Source organism: Hyla sarda, chromosome 4 (genome assembly GCF_029499605.1).
Source record: "Hyla sarda isolate aHylSar1 chromosome 4, aHylSar1.hap1, whole genome shotgun sequence".
In the NCBI taxonomy this organism is placed as follows: Eukaryota; Metazoa; Chordata; class Amphibia; order Anura; family Hylidae; genus Hyla; species Hyla sarda.
Genome location: NC_079192.1, coordinates 410788496 through 410801744, shown reverse-complemented (window position 1 = coordinate 410801744; position 13249 = coordinate 410788496). Strand labels below are relative to the sequence as shown.

At 44.7% G+C, this 13249-nt stretch overlaps 1 protein-coding gene across 1 annotated transcript; it reads right to left on the bottom strand.

The window, feature by feature from the left end:
* Window positions 1-620: 620 nt before the first annotated feature.
* LOC130267621 (tripartite motif-containing protein 75-like) lies at window positions 621-3033 on the bottom strand. The gene is made up of 2 exons (XM_056517657.1): window positions 990-3033; window positions 621-879 (listed from the first exon to the last, which is right to left on the bottom strand). Exon 1 carries the CDS (start codon window positions 2931-2933, stop codon window positions 1569-1571), a length of 1365 nt encoding a protein of 454 aa, XP_056373632.1. The 5' UTR covers window positions 2934-3033; the 3' UTR covers window positions 621-879; window positions 990-1568.
* Between the last annotated feature and the right edge of the window lie 10216 nt (window positions 3034-13249).

Here is a 13249-nt window from a genome sequence, read left to right as displayed (position 1 = left end):
TAATTTTTTTTTTTTTGTTATTGTTCCCCTAGAACAGTGGAATAGTGACTGTTGGTCTGGAGTGGGCTCAGCTCCTGAACCCTCTCGATACACCCATCACACCAAAAACACATACATTGGGGTTCTTTAAAACTATAACATTGATGACCTATCTCTTGATCAGTGGAGGTCCTCATGTGCCCCCTAGTGTTGCAATTTGGCCCTATTGACTTATTGTTATAACCCCTGAGAATACCATTATTTTCTATACAGGCTTCAGGATGGTCCCAGAAAAGAGATACCGTATTTTTCGCCGTATAAGACGCACTTTTTCTTCCCCAAAACTGGGGGGGGAAAGTCGGTGCGTCTTATACGGCAAATACACCCCTATCGCGGCGGTCCCTGCGGTCATCAACGGCCGGGACCCGCGGCTAATACCAGACATCACCGATCGCCTTGATGCCCTGTATTAACCCTTAAGACGCGGCGATCAAAGCTGACCGCTGCGTCTGAAGGGAAAGTGACACTAACCCGGCTGTTCAGTCGGGCTGTTCGGGACCGCCGCGATTTCACCGCAGCGGTCCCGGACAGCCCGACTGAATAGCCGGGTTAGTGCTTACAGGACACCGGGAGGGACCTTACCTGCCTCCTCGGTGTCTTCTCCGTTCAGGGATCCCCTGTATAGCCGGCGCTCTCCTTCCTCGTCATCACGTCGTCGCGTACATGCGTCGGTGTGCGTAACGACGTGATGACGGCGACGGAGAGCGAGGATACCCGGCCGGCCGGCAGCAGAGACGTTCCGGAGAGACGGGGACATGGCGACAGCGATGGAGCGACATCCAAGGCAGCGGTGACGGGTCTGGAGCGGCGGTCTGGAGCAGTGGTCTTCAATCTGCGGACCTCCAGATGTTGCAAAACTACAACTCCCAGCATGCCCGGACAGCCAACGGCTGTCCGGGCATGCTGGGAGTTGTAGTTTTGCAACATCTGGAGGTCCGCAGGTTGAAGACCACTATAGGGTTCAAAATCTTGAATTTTTTAGATTTTGCACCTAAATCTACGCCGGTGCGCCCTATAGGGCGAAAAATACGGTAAGGGAAGCAATGCAGGAGGGTGCGGTGCACAGACTCCAGGTTATAACAGCATTTTAAAATGTAGGGTGCTTTAAAAAAAAAAATTATAATAATAAATATATATATATATATGTTTGTGTGTGTGTATAATGCATATACAGTAAGCTACAAGTCCCATTGTGTAATACATAGCTATGAAGACTATGAGAGCAGAAGAACAATGCCTGAATACATTCCAAGGATCTTATGATATCTTCCATAAGCAGTATCATTAATTGAGTAGTTTTGTTAAGAAGACCCAAATTCTTTCAAGAAAGACCCTCGTCTATTAGCCAGAAAGTAGAGAACAACATCTGTCACTCTGGAGGACCCAACACATCCATGTTCTATACAGGCAGCCTATTGATTTCAAAAACAACTGTGTAATACTCCAAATCCCCTCTGGGGGAGCTGTGGAGAAACCGAGTAATTAAATACAAATTACTACAGAGTCAACAACTCCTGTAAGCTTCTTCTTTAACTCAGTATTTTGACAGTACCATTACCTACACATAATATACCACGAAGAGGCTCGGTGAAGGTGGCGGTAAAGGTGTATAGGTGCCTGGTGGGGTCACACAGCTGATAAAAGGACAATAGTCCGGCCTCATAATCCAGATATATCCTGACTCTATCAAGGGAGATGAGACGGGGTAACTGGATGACCTTATCGTTGTGTCTGACTGTATGCTTACTATTCCCCTTATAACCATGTAGGCCCCAGGACTTGTTATTGCTTCCAATGATGGAATTAGTCCCACCCCTCCCTATACTGGGATAACACATCCCCACCATCCACACACATGATCCGCTGACGTCCACATCCCAGTAATGTCGCCCTGAGGAAAAACTCTCCATACTCAAAACCTGATAATGCATGAACCTCTTGAACCCGTACGGCCGATTCTGGTCAGTAAATGTCCTGGTTGCGCTCTTCAGGTCCCTCGGTATGTAGAGCTCATTGGAAGCTGTTTCTATATCCAGTAACATGTTGGAGTGCTCCAGAGGGTGAACAATTCCGTTTTTGGAGATTAAAAAAGGCAAAAGCTCCTCATGAACAGTCCCGGTAATAATGGCCACATTTATGTCCGGTTCCCCCTTGTACTCATCCTCCTCCTCCTCCTCGGGATCACACAGGTCCCACATATCTAGTCCATGTAAGACGGTCACGGGGTTGTTTGAGGTGCACAGCTCCTCGATGTGCCTGATCTTACAGGACAACTCGTTCCGTTTTAACTCCAGGTCCTGCATCCTTGGAGTCAATTTCTGCAGAGCGTTTCTCAGTTTCTTCTTCTTCTTCTCGGAGGCCTCAAGCAGGTTCTCTACCCGGTGTCCCCGATGTTCTCCCACCAAACTGCAGGACATACAAACGCAGGTGTCATCCTCAGTGCAAAAATACTCCAGGATCTTCTTATGGATGGGGCATTTATGGTCCTCCAGGGACGCGCTGGGTTCAGATAGGACGTGTTCTGGTGACTTGCTGTGGACTTTCAGGTGATCATCACATAGAGAAACCTCACAGTGCAGACAGGACTTCACAGCAGTTACCGGAGAGTCCACGCAGCTCGTGCAGAAGATCCCGTCGGCCTCTTGACCCGACTCACGATGCAGGAATCCCCTCACGATCTTGCACAGAGTTATGTTCTTCTGCACGGCCGGCCGCTCCCGAAACTTGTCCCTGCATTCAGGACAGCAGTAAGTCCCAGACCCGTCCTGCGTGTCCATCATCTGATCAATACAGACGTGGCAAAAGTTGTGTCCGCACCTCAGGGTGACGGGGTCCGTAAAAATGTTCAGACAGATGGAGCATTGCAGGTCGTCCCTCAGGTCGGCATAAGCCATGGCTGAAAAGAAGTTTGGAGGCGAGAAAAGTTTCTTCCTGGTTAAATATCCGTGGGCGGACTGAAGTTACGTAAACTGAGGCCGCAGAGCGAGTTTAAGACTTGAGCAACAAGGGGGGGGGGATGTGGGTCACTGTGACGGAGGCATTCCTGGCAGGGCCGGACCAAGCTTAATAAGTGCGTCACTCCATGTTGTCAAAGAGTAAGAGCTGTTGTTCCTACAGAAAGCAAGTATGCCCCCCCCTCTCTTCCCCATGTAATGAGATTTCCTGAGGAAAACCATATTTACAGCCTGGAGCCCGAACAGACGTACGACTAACATTGTTACAGCTCCTCCCAGGGCTCCGGGCCAAAGAGAACTGCAAGAACTGAACCCATAAACGTTCAAACATTTTTTACAGATTTTTTTTTTGTATACAGTGATCCCTCAACTTACAATGGCCTCAACATACAATAGTTTCAACATACAATGGTCTTTTCCGGACCATCGTAAGTTGAAACCAGACTCAACATACAATGTTACGGACAGTCCAGATCTGTGAAACGTGTCAATGGCCGGAAGAACCGACCAATCAAAATGGGCATTCACTGGTAAAAAACCCTGTATTACTGAAGTGCATGCACTGACTGGTGTCTGGTAGCGCCCCCTACAGTACAGGGAGGTATTACATGTTCTGTACACTTTATCTGTATTACTGAAGTGCATGCACTGACTGGTGTCTGGTAGCGCCCCCTACAGTACAGGGAGGTATTACATGTTCTGTACTCTTTACCTGTATTACTGAAGTGCATGCACTGACTGGTGTCTGGTAGCACCCCCTACAGTACAGGGAGGTATTACATGTTCTGTACTCTTTACCTGTATTACTGAAGTGCATGCACTGACTGGTGTCTGGTAGCGCCCCCTACAGTACAGGGATATATTACATGTTCTGTACTCTTTACCTGTATTACTGAAGTGCATGCACTGACTGGTGCCTGGTAGCGCCCCCTACAGTACAGGGAGATATGACATGTTCTGTACACTTTACCTGTATTACTGAAGTGCATGCACTGACTGGTGCCTGGTAGCGCCCCCTACAGTACAGGGAGATATGACATGTTCTGTACACTTTACCTGTATTACTGAAGTGCATGCACTGACTGGTGCCTGGTAGCGCCCCCTACAGTACAGGGAGGTATTACATGTTCTGTACACTTTACCTGTATTACTGAAGTGCATGCACTGACTGGTGTCTGGTAGCGCCCCCTACAGTACAGGGAGATATTACATGTTCTGTACTCTTTACCTGTATTACTGAAGTGTATGCACTGACTGGTGCCTGGTAGCGCCCCCTACAAGACAGGGAGGTATTACATGTTCTGTACACTTTACCTGTATTACTGAAGTGTATGCACTGACTGGTGTCTGGTAGCGCCCCCTACAGTACAGGGAGGTATTACATGTTCTGTACACTTTACCTGTACCAGGGTTAGCTGCTCCTTTGGACACCAGGTGAGGGCGACTCCATTACTTTTTTACTTACAGGACCCTGAAGAAGCTCCTGTCCTCCACATAGACCAGTGTTTCCCAAGCAGGGTGGCCCCAGCTGTTGCAAAACTACAACTCCCAGCATGCCCGGACAGCCTTTGGCTGTCCAGGCATGCTGGGAGTTGTAGTTTTGCAACAGCTGGAGGCTCCCTGCTTGGGAAACACTGACATAGACAGTGATTACCGCTCCCAGCAGATCTTTATTACTTTTATATGGAAGGATTTGCTTTATCTATATTAGTTATCTACTTATTTTTCTTTAATCCTCACTTTTTCCTATTTTTGGATGACATTTTGGTGCCTTTAGAACCAATTACCAGGTTTCCATAGAGTTAAGGTCTCAACATACAATGGTTTCAACATACAATGGTCGTCCTGGAACCAATTAATATTGTAACTTGAGGGACCGCTGTATATATATATTTCAGTGGATTTTATATGAACTTCTATATTTACCCCTTAAAGGGGTATTTTCCAGCTTTATACATCTTGGGGGAGATTCATTAAAACCGGTGCTGTGAAAAAGTTGACCAGTTGCCCATAGCAACCAATCAGATGGCTTCTTTCATTTTTCACAGGCCTTTTCAAAAAGGAAAGGAGATATCTGATTGGTTGCTATGGGCAACTGGTCAACTTTTTCTCAGCACAGGTTTTAATGAATCTCCCCCCTTATCCCCTATTCAAAGGATATGGGATAAGATGTATGATCGCAGGGGTTCCGCCACTGGGGACCCCCGCGATCTCTGTGCAGCCCCCCATGTATTAATATGCCCCTCTGTATAAAAATGCCCCTATGTGTCCCCTTATGTATAAAAATGCCCATCTGTGCTCCCATGTATAAATATGCCCCTCTGTATACATATGCCCCTCTGTATAAATATGCCCCTCTGTGCCCCCATGTATAAATATGCCCCTCTGTGCCCCCATGTATAAATATGCCCCTCTGTATAAATGTGCCCCTCTGTATAAATATGCCCCTCTGTATAAATATGCCCCTCTGTGCCCCCATGTATAAATATTCCCCTCTGTGCCCCCATGTATAAATATGCCCCTCTGTATAAATATGCCCCTCTGTATAAATATGCCCCTCTGTGCCCCCATGTATAAATATGCCCCTCTGTGCCCACATGTATAAATATGCCCCTCTGTATAAATATGCCCCTCTGTATAAATATGCCCCTCTGTGCCCCCATGTATAAATATGCCCCTCTGTGCCCCCATGTATAAATATGCCCCTCTGTGCCCCCATGTGTAAATATGCCCCTCTGTATACATATGCCCCTCTGTGCCCCCATGTGTAAATATGCCCCTCTGTGCCCCCATGTATAAATATGCCCCTCTGTATAAAAATGTCCCTATGTGTCCCCTTATGTATAAATATGCCCCTCTGTGCTCCCATGTATAAATATGCCCCTCTGTATAAAAATGCCCCTCTGTATAAATATGCCCCTCTGTATAAAAATGCCCCTATGTGTCCCCTTATGTATAAATATGCCCCTCTGTGTCCCATGTATAAATATGCCCCTCTGTGCCCCATGTATAAATATGCCTCTCTGTATACATATGCCCCTCTGTATAAATATGCCCCTCTGTGCCCCATGTATAAATATGCCTCTCTGTGCCCTCTGTATAAATATGCCTCTCTGTATACATATGCCCCTCTGTATAAATATGCCCCTCTGTGCCCCATGTATAAATATGCCTCTCTGTGCCCCATGTATAAATATGCCTCTCTGTATACATATGCCCCTCTGTATAAATATGCCCCTCTGTGCCCCCATGTATAAATATTCCCCTCTGTGCCCCCATGTATAAATATGCCTCTCTGTATACATATGCCCCTCTGTATAAATATGCCCCTCTGTACCCCCATGTATAAATATGCCCCTCTGTATACAAATGCCCCTATGTATAAATATGCCCCTCTGTATACATATGCCCCTCTGTATAAATATGCCCCTCTGTGCCCCATGTATAAATATGCCCCTCTGTGCCCACATGTATAAATATGCCCCTCTGTATACATATGCCCCTCTGTATACATATGCCCCTCTGTATAAATATGCCTCTCTGTGCCCCGATGTATGAATATGCCCATGTACCTATGCTCAAATAGAAAAAAAAATAACAACAATCCTTACCAAGTCCTGGTTCCAGCCATGGACAGAGCTCTCTCTTCCAGCACTGCAGCCTATGAGCCGCAGCGTCGGGAGTCCTCAGATAAACAACAAAAAACGTGGTCTCAAATGGCTGGAGGTGCTCAACCCCAAATGCAGTTGTGCATTTATACTGGGGGAGCAGATCCTGCCCTTGTGGTCCGTTACTAGGGGCGATCCCCAGCATAGAAAATGCATACAATGGAGGATGCCTGCAGTGGACTACAAGTGCCACAATAGAATCCTACACCAGATAGACGGTGTGGATGTGTAACAATTAGAATAATACAATACATCCAACACAGTAGTGCACCTATATTCCTGTATCGGGAGTCCGCAGCTGGCGCGATGACGTCACATCAATGTGCCGGACTGCCGGGGGTCGCGTTGCAGAGGCTCATATAGGCTGCAACACTGAAGAGCCTGCAGACTATGGGACAGTGATTGGCAGAGCGGGGAGCTCTGCCATTCACTGTACTGCGTGTACCTCCACACCTCCCTGGCAATGCCACTGCCCGCGGTACTCTTAAAGGGCTGAACGCCGCAGCGGCTGCCTGGGAGGTAAAAAAAGAAGTGGGGAGCACATCCCCTTTACAGAGGCCGCAGCTGCGCCTTGGCAACTGCCTCAGTTGCCTCATGGCAGCTACGGCTCTGATGTTGGGTACGAAACGCGTTCTAGCATAGCTGAGCCAGGACCGGAATGGAGGCCCTGTATCGGAGGTTGACCTCCATTTTTAATCCCCAAGCATCCAACCACCAATCCTATCTCCTTAAAGGGGTACTCCTCTGGAAAACATTATTTTTTAAATCAACTGGTGCCAGAAAGTTAAACAGATTTGTAAATTACTTCTATTTAAAAATCTTAATCCTTCCAGTACTTATCAGCTGCTATATGTTGCACAGGAAGTTCTTTCCTTTTTTACTTTCCTTTCTGTCTGACCACAGTGCTCTCTGCTGACACCTCTGTCCATTTTAGGAAATGTCCAGAGCAGGAGAGGTTTGCTATGGGGATTTGCTCGTACTCTGGACAGTTCCTGACATGGACAGAGGTGTCAGCAGAGAGCACTGTGGTCAGACAAAAAGGAAATTCTAAAAGAAAATAACTTCCTGCGCAACATACAGAAGCTGATAAGTACTGGAAGGATTACGATTTTTAAATAGAAGTCATTTACAAAGCTGTTTAACTTTCTGGCACCAGTTGATTTAAAAACATATTTTCCAGAAGAGTACCCCTTTAATTTATCTGCCATGATTCCTAATCTAACAAAGCTTTTTATATCTTGTAGCCCACCCATCTATACCCCATCCATGACCTGACCAGCCCCGGTACTTCAGCCTGTGTCCAACCCCGGTGCTTCAGCCTGTGCCCGAGTCATCTTCTGCCAAGCTCCTGAAGAATTCTACCCAGCGGTATATTATTAATATCTGACATGAAAGCTTCTGAAATGTTAACTTTTTAGGGCACATGATATTAATAGGGCCACATTTTTAATAAACAACCCCACCTGTCTTGCTCGAAGGATAATCGAGGTTAATAAAAATCTACGCTGAGAGCTGAGGTTGCAAGATAACACTATACGAGCTTTCCTATGTCTTGTGCTTGCTCCAGCGCTTCGCCGCCCCATGCTGGGTTCAAAAATGGAAATTTAATTAAAATGAATAATTAAAGGCGCCGTCTAATTGCTGTCCTGTTCTGTTTGATGGTCTCGGCTCAACGCCTTGTAGATTGAAGAGTGAGCGCTTTTGTGTGTGAAGTATTGCTTTCATTCTATCACATACTAAGGCAGAAATCCCCAGAATGATGGTGATTCAATGGTGCTTCACCCCCTTGGGTACCGGTCATCGGAATTCCCACTGATTCCATTGTTGCAAAAAAAAAAATTTGTTACAGTGGAATTGCCAAAAACGGGAACCAGGGGCTCCTAACCTGGGTCATTTCCTAGGTATCTGGGTATAAATATTCACCAAATTATTGTATTTGTATATATATATATATATATATATATATATACCGTACATCCTCTCCCCTGGGACGTGAACAGGTTGACTAGAAAGGGGCTTGAGCCCCTGCCCTTTTAATGTTACTCTTAAAAGTGCTCTGGGCAGGCTGGCATTATTATGTGGACATTTATGTAAATAATTATGGGAAGTGCCCTTTTTTTCAGTTCAGCCCCTGCCCCCTAAAATGTCTGTGCACATCCCTGCCTCTCCTTCACCAGTTCCTTTTGGTGCCCCAGGTATCTTTAGAGTTTACCTATGCCCCTGGTGGCCACCTATTGGAATTGTCATGAATTCATGGTGGACAGAGTCCCTCATCCACCATTGTAAATCCCGGGCCTACTGATCTATGAATAGACTGACAGAAGCCAAGACTATGGAGGAAGAGTGGTGCAGTTGCCCATGGCAGCCAATCAGATTGCCCATGGCAATCTGATTGGTTGCCATGGGCAACTGCACCACTCTTTCTCTACACAGGTTATGAGAAATCTCCTCTTATGGGCTCATACACATGGTCGTATTATGGATCTTTCTAACCTTGAAGTTGCAAACATCCATAATATGGTACGCATAGTCTTCCATTGGTCCAACTCTACCGCTGTATGCCAATGATTCTATGGGATCTTTCATTGGACGCCCCATTTTACATTAGGGAAAATGAACCTCATGGTAGAGCGCCCCAAAGAGAACCATATGGCAGCAAATGGAATATCTGTGGCTTTGCAGTACATTGCTGCAAAGGCTGCTTGTATTTCCATACAGCTCACGGTGAAGCCTTATGAAGCCTTGATAATGACACCAGAACATTAGGAGAGTATGTAGGTCAACATAACAATAAGACTATGGAAAGAAGAAAAGTTACCCCCACTACTATCCACAAAAAAATTAAAAAAAATCTTGAAATCTTGCAGTTTTCACACTGGCCACTAGAGCTTCTAGGTTAACATATCCGTTTGCTCACTTGTCAGCTTTTCTGTATGGACTAGGACTGAGTGAGAAGAGTCATCTCGCTGTCATTAGACGGTATGCAAGTTATTGACCACTCTATCGTACTGTCTAAGATCTAGAGATAGCAAGATTAAAACATTATATGCTACTGTATATACACTGACAAGCTTCAGTATGGAGCTCTTCATCACTTTTTCATCGGGGGGAGGGGCTAGTTATTGCAGCTGCCATAAAGCGACCGCCCCTTCTGCCCTGTTGCACTGTCTATACTGACAATACAGGGACGAAGAAGGTGTCTTCACTATAGATGTTCTTAAAGGGATACTCCACCCCTAGACATCTTATCCCCTATGCAAAGGATAGGGGATAAGATGTCTGATCACGGGGTCCCACCGCTGGGGACCAGGGCGATCTCGGCTGCGGCACCCCAGACATCTGGTGCACGGAGCGAACATCACTCTGTGCCGGATGACTATCGATGCGGGGCGGAGGCTCGTGACATGAGGTCACGGCCACGCCCCACTCGTGACATCATGGTCACGTCCCCTCAATGCAAGTCTATGGGAGGGGGGGCCCTCCCATAGATTTACATTGAGGGGGCATGGCTGTAACATCACGAGCGGGGCGTGGCCGTGACGTCACGAGCCTCCAGCGCTGCACCCGACGCTCTAAACGATCAGTCCTCTTATCCCCTATGCTTTGGATAGGGAATAAGATATCTAGGGGCAGAGTACCCCTTTAAGCGACTGCATTAGCCTTGGCAGACCGTCATCTGTGGGATATAGTGGACCTTAGAGGACCAGTCACACACCGGTGTGGGGTCGTCTTGACTACCGCATTAAGGATGAATAATTCACACAAAACGGTCGGTAAACGCCAAGCAGACAAAGCGATGACAGAGGAACGCGAGGGATTCAGAAGAGATTTGCTGACAATGGTTTCTGCTATGAAGGGAAGGAGAAGCGGATCAATGGGATAAGCAGTACCTTGGGCGGCTTTGAAATCTTATCCATCTGGGGAAAGATGGAGAGATTTACCGATCGATGCAGCTCGTTGCGATATGCCAAGAAGAAAAAAAGACAGAAATTTTAAGGAAAGAATAAAAAATATTTAGTTTTCAAAGTTGGTCATCATAAACAAGGGTATGGCTGGGAAATAGAATATGAAGACGTGGGAAGCCCCCAATGATTGCCGGTACAATGGGGCCCCTGGTGTTCCCTGATTGCATTATAGTTTTAGTGACTGCTATAAAGATCCCATAAAGTTGGAACGGGATCTGCTTGAGGACATGGAGGCCATAGAGTTAGTGGTCTCCAACCAGATAGCTACCAATATATAGTGGTCTCCAACCATATAACTACTAATATATAGTGGTCTCCAACCAGATAACTACTAATATATAGTGGTCTCCAAACAGATAACTACTAAAATATAGTGGTCTCCAACCAGATAGGTACTAATATATAATGGTCTCCAACCAGATAGTAATTAATATATAGTGGTCTCCAACCAGATAGGTACTAATGTATAGTGGTCTCCAACCAGATAGGTACTAATATATTGTGGTCTCCAACCAGATAGTTATTAATATATAGTGGTGTCCAACCAGATAGGTACTAATGTATAGTGGTCTCCAACCAGATAGGTACTAATATATAGTGGTCTCCAACCAGATAGGTACTAATATATTGTGGTCTCCAACCAGATAGTTATTAATATATAGTGGTCTCCAACCAGATAAGTACTAATCTATAATGGTCTCCAACCAGATAACTACTAATATATAATGGTCTCCAACCAGATTACTAATGTATAGTGGTCTCCAACCAGATTACTCATATATAGTGGTCTCCAACCAGATAGCTACTAATATATAGTGGTCTCCAACCAGATAGGTACTAATATATAATGGTCTCCAACCAGATTACTACTAATATATAGTGGTCTCCAACCATATAACTACTAATATATAGTGGTCTCCAACCAGATAGGCACTAATATATAATGGTCTCCAACCATATAACTACTAATATATAGTGGTCTCCAACCAGATGACTAATATATAGTGGTCTCCAACCAGATAGGTACTAATATATAGTGGTCTCCAACCAGATAGCTACTAATATATTGTGGTCTCCAACCAGATAGGTACTAATATATAGTGGTCTCCAACCAGATAGGTACTAATATATAGTGGTCTCCAACCAGATAGCTACTAATATATAGTGGTCTCCAATAGGATAGTTACTAATATATAGTGGTCTCCAACCGGATAGGTACTAATATATAGTGGTCTCCAACCAGATAGGTACTAATATATAGTGGTCTCTAACCAGATAGCTACTAATATATAATGGTCTCCAACTAGATAAGTACTAATATATAGTGGTCTCCAACCAGATAGGTACTAATATATAGTGGTCTCTAACCATATAACTACTAATATATAGTGGTCTCCAACCAGATAAGTACTAATATATAGTGGTCTCCAACCAGATAGCTACTAATATATAATGGTCTCCAACCAGATAGTTACTAATATATAGAGGTCTCCAACTAGATAGCTACTAATATATAGTGGTCTCCAACCAGATACGTACTAATATATAGTGGTCTCCAACCAGATAACTACTAATATATAGTGGTCTCCCACCAGATAGTTACTAATATATAGTGGTCTCCAACCAGATAAGTACTAATATATAGTGGTCTCCAACCAGATAGTTACTAATATATAGTGGTCTCCAACCAGATAAGTACTAATATGTAGTGGTCTCCAACTAGATAGCTACTAATATATAGTGGTCTCCAACCAGATAACTACTAATATATAGTGGTCTCCAACCAGATAACTACTAATATATAGTGGTCTCCAACCAGATAGGTACTAATATATAGTGGTCTCCCACCAGATAGTTACTAATATATAGTGGTCTCCAACCAGATAGTTACTAATATATAGTGGTCTCCAACCAGATAAGTACTAATATACAGTGGTCTCCAACCAGATAACTACTAATATATAGTGGTCTCCAACCACATAGTTACTAATATATAGTGGTCTCCAACCAGATAAGTACTAATATGTAGTGGTCTCCAACCAGATAACTTCTAATATATAGTGGTCTCCAACCAGATAGCTACTAATATATAGTGGTCTCCAACCAGATAGGTACTAACATATAGTGGTCTCCAACCAGATAGGTACTAATATATAGTGGTCTCCAACCAGATAGGTACTAACATATAGTTGTCTCCAACCAGATAGGTACTAATATATAGTGGTCTCTAACCAGATAGGTACAAATATATAGTGGTCTCCAACCAGATAGCTACTAATATATAGTGGTCTCCAACCAGATAGGTACTAATATATAGTGGTCTCCAACCAGATTACTCATATATAGTGGTCTCCAACCAGATAACTACTAATATATAGTGGTCTCCAACCAGATAGCTACTAATATATAGTGGTCTCCAACCAGATAACTACTAATATATAGTGGTCTCCAACCAGATAAGTACTAATATATAGTGGTCTCCAACCAGATAGCTACTAATATATAGTGGTCTCCAACCAGATAGCTACTAATATATAGTGGTCTCCAGCCAGATAAGTACTAATATATAGTGGTCTCCAACCAGATAACTACTAATATATAGTGGTCTCCAACCAGATAGCTA